The sequence below is a fragment of the Gossypium hirsutum genome, chromosome A08 (assembly GCF_007990345.1).
Source record: "Gossypium hirsutum isolate 1008001.06 chromosome A08, Gossypium_hirsutum_v2.1, whole genome shotgun sequence".
Taxonomy (NCBI): Eukaryota; Viridiplantae; Streptophyta; class Magnoliopsida; order Malvales; family Malvaceae; genus Gossypium; species Gossypium hirsutum.
This window is the reverse complement of record NC_053431.1, coordinates 95,717,528-95,724,432: the sequence shown is the minus strand read 5'-3', so window position 1 is coordinate 95,724,432 and position 6,905 is coordinate 95,717,528. Positions and strand designations below refer to the sequence as shown.

At 40.0% G+C, this 6,905-nt stretch overlaps 1 protein-coding gene across 1 annotated transcript; it reads right to left on the bottom strand.

Annotated features, from left to right (window-relative positions):
• Positions 1 to 4,276: 4,276 nt before the first annotated feature.
• On the bottom strand, positions 4,277 to 6,702 carry LOC107896074 (E3 ubiquitin-protein ligase hel2). The gene is made up of 7 exons (XM_016821218.2): positions 6,535 to 6,702; positions 6,144 to 6,446; positions 5,834 to 6,042; positions 5,692 to 5,740; positions 5,530 to 5,619; positions 5,341 to 5,403; positions 4,277 to 5,207 (listed from the first exon to the last, which is right to left on the bottom strand). Exons 1-7 carry the CDS (start codon positions 6,700 to 6,702, stop codon positions 4,383 to 4,385), a joined length of 1,707 nt encoding a protein of 568 aa, XP_016676707.2. The 3' UTR covers positions 4,277 to 4,382.
• Between the last annotated feature and the right edge of the window lie 203 nt (positions 6,703 to 6,905).

Below are 6,905 nucleotides of genomic sequence, written 5' to 3'. Positions count from 1 at the left end.
ATTGTTCCTCTTTCTTTTCTTGCAGGAAGTGAGGGTCAACTCGTTGATAATCCAGCCTTTCTTACTCACAAAAAGTAAGATAAATTTCTAGCTTCTTGGCTCCTGTCGACTGTTACTAATGAAGTCTTGGTTCATCTCAAAGCTGTTAAGACAAGTTTTGCTGTCTGGACTACCATTGAAAGAAGATTTGGTACTATACTCGATCAAGAAGTCCAACCTCATCATCAAAGAATATTTATCCAAGACTCTTAGCGATAACTTGACAGCAGTTGGTAGTTTGGTCACTGAGACAGAACAAGTGAGTGTCATCTTGGCTGGACTTTTGGTTGAATATGAGTCTATTCGTGTACTTACTTCTACTTCTTCAATATCTCTGGACTTGCTCACTGACATGCTTCTTGACTGTGAAGCAAGACAACTGGCCTTATTGACCGATGTTCCTATGTAAGCAAATTTGGCCTTTCAATGTCAAGATAATGTAGATTGTTCAAAATTTCCTCATTCTCAGGAATCTAAGCACTAGCAAAGAGGGTCAGGCCGAGGCTGGTCTCATGGCAATGGTAGTAGCTGGTCCCGCTCTCGGTCCCAGTGTCAATTATGTAGGAAAGTCGGTCATATTGTTCTAACCTGTTATCATAGGTTTGATGAGAATTTCTCTAGTATTAGTCAAAACCCTTCAGTCAACTATCATCAGTTCCACAATAATGGTTTTTCCTCTTCTCCACCTACATGTTCATCTCTGGTTCATTGTTGTGGCTTGTTTGCTCCACCACTTGCATCTTCTCATCAGCCACCTCCTCGAGTTCCTACGTCCTTCACCTCCGATCAGATTTGATATCCTGATTCTGGTGCCACGAATCATATTACACTTGAAGCGTCTAATCTCACGACTGCCTTTCCCTACACAGGTACAAGCCATGTCACTATGGGAAATGGTGAGTTTGTCTCTATAGCTAATAGAGGTTTATCTACATTCTTGGCTGGTTCTGGACTTCTACGGCTTTAGAATGTTTTACATGTTCCTACGGTATGCAAGAATCTGATGTCTGTGGGCCAGTCTGCTAAAGATAATGATGTTTATTTTGAATTTCACCCCTTTTTGTGTTTTGTAAAGGATATTGAGAACGGGACGACTCTGCTAGGGGGCCACATGCATGAGGGTATCTACAGGTTTCAGTTTTCAAAGTCTGCTCCCACCAAAGTTAGTCCTGCTCAGAAGCCTTGCTCACCTCTGCTGAACAGTGCTCAGAGTTCCTCCTCTTCCTTATGGCACAACAGACTTGGCCATCCTTGTAATAATACACTTGCTAGTGTATTGAAGTCTTGTAGTGTTCCTTTCACACAAAGTTATTTGCCCCATATATGTACAGCTTGTCAACTAGGCAAAGCTCACAAGCTACCTTTTACTTCTTTACATACAATATATTCTTTTCCTTTTAAACTTGTGGTGACTGATGTCTGGGGACCTGCACATGTGCCTTCGAACGGTTTTTCTTATTACATTTCATTTGTAGATATGTATAGCAGATACACTTGGATCTATTTTCTCAAGAACAAGTTTGAAGTGATTCAATGTTTCATTCATTTCCATCAGCTAGTCAAAACACAATTTGGTCAATCCATCAAAATGCTTCAAACTGAGTGGGGGGAGAATATCGTGCTTTGTCAAAGGAACTTTCTTGACTTGGTATCCAACACAGAGTTACTTGTCCCTACACCTCATAGCAGAATAGGGTTGCTGAAAGAAAATACAGGCAGATAGTTGACATGGGATTGTCTCGCTTAGCTCAATTTGCCATGCCTTTAAAGTTCTGGTTTTATTCTTTTACACATGCAGTTTATTTGACCAATAGACTACCTTCTCCTGTCCTACATCAAGTTAGTCCATATGAAACACTTCACAAACTTCAACCTGACTATGGCCTATTAAAGGTGTTTGGCTGTGCCTGTTTTCCTAATCTGAGACCATTCCAATAGTACAAGCTACAACTTCGTTACCAAAGGTGTGTGTTTCTTGGTAGTTCCCCTAATCGAAAGGGTTATAGGTGCCTTACTGAAGATGGCCGTGTTTTTCTATCTCGACATGTTCAGTTTGATGAGACATAATTTCTATTTCATGATAATGGATTTTGTTCCCAGTTACAAACAGTTTCTTCAAAGGTTCTTCATGAAAGATCCGTACTTCCTGTGGTTGTAGCTAATACCTTTCCTAGTCACACCGCAACAAGGCCAGCTAGGGCCACTCTTGAGGCACCTTCCTCTATTCAATCTTTCAATACTCACACTCCTTCTAGTTCTTCTGCTAACTTCTCAGCAGTAGCTTTTGTTCCTACATCTTGTGCTCAGTTTGAGTGTCCTACAACAACTCTTTCAGTTGTGAATCTCCACCCCATGCAGACTCGATACAAAAGTGGCATTTTTAAGCCCAAAATATTTTCTTCTATCCTGACAGAGAATGAGCCCTTGTCTATCACAGAATCTTTCAAAGTATTTCCTGGACAGCAGCTGCATAAGCTGAATACAGTGCCTTGCTCGCTAATAATATTTGAGATCTTATGCCTTTACTAGAAGGTCATCGAGCTGTTGGGTGTAAGTGGATTTTTAAAAGCAAGAGACATACAGATGGCTCAATCGCACGATACAAGGGCAGACTAGTTGGTAAGGGCTACCTTCAGGAAGCTGGCATTAACTTCTAGGAAACCTTCAGCCCTGTGGTTAAGCCAACTACAATCAAAGTGGTACTTGCATTAGCTGTGTCTCTGAACTGGCCACTTCGGCAAGTCGACATTAATAATACGTTCCTGAATGGAGACTTGAGTGAGTAAATTTACATGTTGCAACCACCAAGGCTCGAGGAACAAGGGAAAAATAGGGAACACCTAGTTTGTAAACTGAGGAAAGCTGTGTATGGTCTTAAGCAAGCGCCTCGAGCTTGGTTTCACAAGTTGAAAGAATTTCAGGTAGCCACAAAGTTTGAAGTGTCCAAAGCTGATAATTCTCCCTTCATTCTTCGGTCAGGATCCCAGTTGCTTTATGTTTTAGTCTACTTTGATGATATTATCATCATTGGGAACGATTCTCGTGCTATAGATCAGTTTGTTACTCAACTCAATGATAAGTTTTCACTGAAAGATTTAGGGAATTTGAGTTACTTCCTTGGTATTGAAGTTAACTACACTTCAGAATGTGTATTTCTTACTCAGAAAAAATACATTCTCAATCTACTTCAAAGAGCCTCCATGGATAGATCAATGGCTTACCAACACCAATGGTCACCACATGTCAGCTGTCAGCTAATGAAGGCAGTCCTGTTGAGGATGAGCATTGTTACAGAAGCATTGTTGGAGCTTTGCAGTACGTGGTCATCACTAGACCAGACATTGCTTACTTAGTAAACAAGGTTTGCCAGTTCATGCATAAACCCTTGGACTTGTATTTTAAAGCTGTAAAAAAGATATTGAGGTATTTACAAAGGACATTAAACTATGGGTTGAGATTCATTCGAACCTCGAAGCTCTTACTTGAGGGCTACTCTGATGCCAGCTGGGGGTCAAATGTCGATGATCGTATATCAACTTTAGGATTTTGTGTGTTTCTTAGGGAGAATCCAATTTCCTAGAGCTCCAAGAAGCAGCAAGTAGTCTCCAGGTTTACAGCAGAAGCAGAATACAAGAGTGTTGCTCATGTTACTACAGAAATGGTATGGATCCAATCCTTATTAACTGAGTTATGTGTTCCAGTTAGAAGTAAAGCATTGATATGGTGTGATAGCTCAGCTGCGGTTGTAGTAGTGGGGAATCCTGTTATGCACTCTAAATTCAAACATGTAGAGTTAGACTTGTTTCTTTGTCAGAGAAAATGTTGTAAGTGGATTGTTTCAAGTAGGACATGTACCTGGTTCAGATCAAATCGCGGACATATTGACAAAACTACTGTCAGTACCGTTGTTCACAAAGTGTCGCAGTCTGCTTTGAGTTGTGGCGATTGATAAGGAGAGTTTTGAAGGGGAAAATGTTGACAAGTACGGGGCATGTTATAAGTAACTACTTTACAGTTACAGTTACTTAGTTAGCATTTAACAGTTTCAGTTAGAACAGTTAGTTGATGTATTTGTATTAAATACCGTGGTATTAGTTGCAAGGATTAATGAAGTCAGAATACATTTTCTACTCCATTGATTTCTGATCTTAACATTCCCTTTCTAAAAGACATTATTATATGTCAGCTTGACACTGCCATCAGTTTCAGTTGCAGGCCATTACTTTCTAAATTAGCATTATAGGTGTCAGTTAACTGTGTCTGCTTTTGAAAAAGGTGTTCCAAGCCAAATGTCTACTGTCTAGATATTTCTTTAAAAGCCAGTGTATTTTTGTTCATCATATTCAAGAGCATCTCATCATCTGTTCAGCTAAATATTTGTTGGTCATATGAACTTCTTCTACAATCCTCAGAACCCGGCTGCTTGAAGAATGCTTGTGCCTTTGTGCTCCACAAACCGGAGGAAACCCAGAAACCAATGGTTCTGACTCAGGGTATCCACCATTAGCATGATTTGGAGCTGATGAAGAGTGGCTAATCCTACTTACATTGCCTGAGCTCATTCCAGAACCAGATTCTGTTAATATATCTGCTGTTGTCGATTGAGTCTGAGCCTGTGCATGACTTGAACTTGTATAGCTCAATTCTGCAACTCCCTTACCTTTAATAGGTGATGCCACGGCTGCAATATTTGTTGTTTTAGTAATTTGACTTGAACTATTTGATGCTTGCATGACCCATGCCTGAACTAAACTAAATGACTTTTTATTCTTGTTCTTATGGCATGGTAGATGAGCTTGCTTGGTGTTATCTTCTAAGCCCTGTTTAGATTTTTGTCGACTGGTGCTGGGAACAATGGGAAGTGGAGGAAAAGAAGATGCTTGAAAAGGTGCACCCCTAGAGCCTGCCCCCAATGCTTGAAGATATCTTGAAGATGATTCGAGATCTATTGTAGATAATGATTCAAAAGGATGAACATCATTTGTGTCCCCATAAGCAGAGACAACCTGCACAGTAGATGACGCTGAGGGCACATTGGCTGTCCCCAAACTTGCCTTAATGGCCATTGAAAGTTGATAGTCATTATCAGATGGTTGACGTCGAACCGTTCGCCCCCTTCCATAACGATTATCTTCATTATTTTGATGATGTTGAGAGCTGGTCGGTATCTGAAAATGTACGACCAATTAACAAAACATCAAAGAAGTCAACAAGCCATCTACAAATGAACGCTTACCAGTGAATGAATTACGGTGAAATCAAACTAATCTGGAGTCTATTGCTTAGAAGGATGATACATACTTGTAAAGCAGTATTACACCGTGCACGAAACATGTGACCTCCATGTTCATTGGTATTATGCCTCTGAAAGGATAAAATTGAAAATACAAGAACTTAGCATATATGGAAAAGAGAAAGGTGAACTATAATAAGGAAATACACAAATAATCAAAAAAGAAAAACAACATTTAAATGCCCCCAAGAAGTCACCTTTAGGTCAGCTACAGACCGAAAGACAATAAACTTTTTGGCAAGGCAAACCTCATCCTCACATAGGTAATGATCTCGGCGAAAATGGATCTGCGGTAGACAATTTTCATTCTTCCATTTAAGAATAAATAAAAGCATAAGAAATCTGGAAGGTCATCTTACCTCGAGATCATCATAATTCTTGTAATATTTATTATGTCCTGGATGCCGCCTGCATTGAACATTCAACAAGCAAAAAGTAAGTCAAAGTCCACTTGTTTTAACTCGTGTCCTAAAAATGCTACCAGGATCAATAACTCAGTACCTTTGACATATATGACATGTATAATGCTCTATGGACATGTGGGAGTATAACTCACTTTCCCCATAGAATGGGGTGTTGCAGAACACACACTTTGGATGCCCCATGAATCCACCTCTCTCACTCTCGGTCCCATCCACCTCAGAGTTACCTGTGTTTATATGTTGATTCACCTGTGCTCTTGTATATAGTTTTTGTTCACATATAAACACCTACAATTACACACAGCTCAGAGAAACCAGTGAGATAATCAATGATTCAGTGCATGCAAACAGCTATAAATAATGCTAAACAATGGTCATATTAACCTTACCTTCCGTCCTGCCAAACATAGGCTGCACATAGCCCGTCTATGCCTATGAATCAAATGATTTTTCAACTGTTCAATGTTCCTAAACTGCACCCGTCGCTTCATCCCATCATTTGATCGATCCTCCATCTTGTCACATACAGTACATGAAAGCTTGCACATTGCCTTGATCATTTTGTAGTGATCAACATCATCGAAAAAGGCTTGCGTATCCTCATGGTACCAGTACGAACCCATCCGTCCTTCTCTTACATCATATGGCAATACAGAGAAGTCATTGACCAAGCTCGTGTAATCCCCTAAAAACTGGAAAGAAAAACCAGAATATATATACATAACTTTGCTTTAATTTCGTTATCTAACGCTACGATTACGATCATTCGACTCTTCTAACCTTAGTGACGAAGATGACATCGGACTCAGTCTTGCAGATGCAGCAGCGGCGATTGTTGCAGATGAAGCGGAGACGAGCGACGCAGTTGGAGCAGACGTCCCGGTGACCGCAGGCGCCGTAGGCAACCCATTCTAAAGTTTCAGCACACACAGCACAGCTGTCGTCCATTTTCCCGCTTCTTGATTATGTTCTTGGAAACACAAATCGTGCAACAAATTTATTGGATAATAAGAACCAAATGAAGATTTTACGCTTTATTTTTGCATACAGAGAATCAAATCAGATTTATATTAATGGGGAAAATGCTAGATTTCGTTATAACAGGACTGAATTTAGCTTGTTAATGGCGTTTTTATTTTCTTCCTTTTTTA

Bases quoted from the DNA above. Each gene is read 5' to 3' on its own strand.
- LOC107896074 (XM_016821218.2), bottom strand. From the start codon at position 6,702: ATGGACGACAGCTGTGCTGTGTGTGCTGAAACTTTAGAATGGGTTGCC. The intron at 6,447-6,534 runs GTTAGAAGAGTC...TTTTCTTTCCAG, and splicing joins ATGTCATCTTCGTCACTAAG to TTTTTAGGGGATTACACGAG. The intron at 5,404-5,529 runs GTGACTTCTTGG...TTATCCTTTCAG, and splicing joins GGTCTGTAGCTGACCTAAAG to AGGCATAATACCAATGAACA.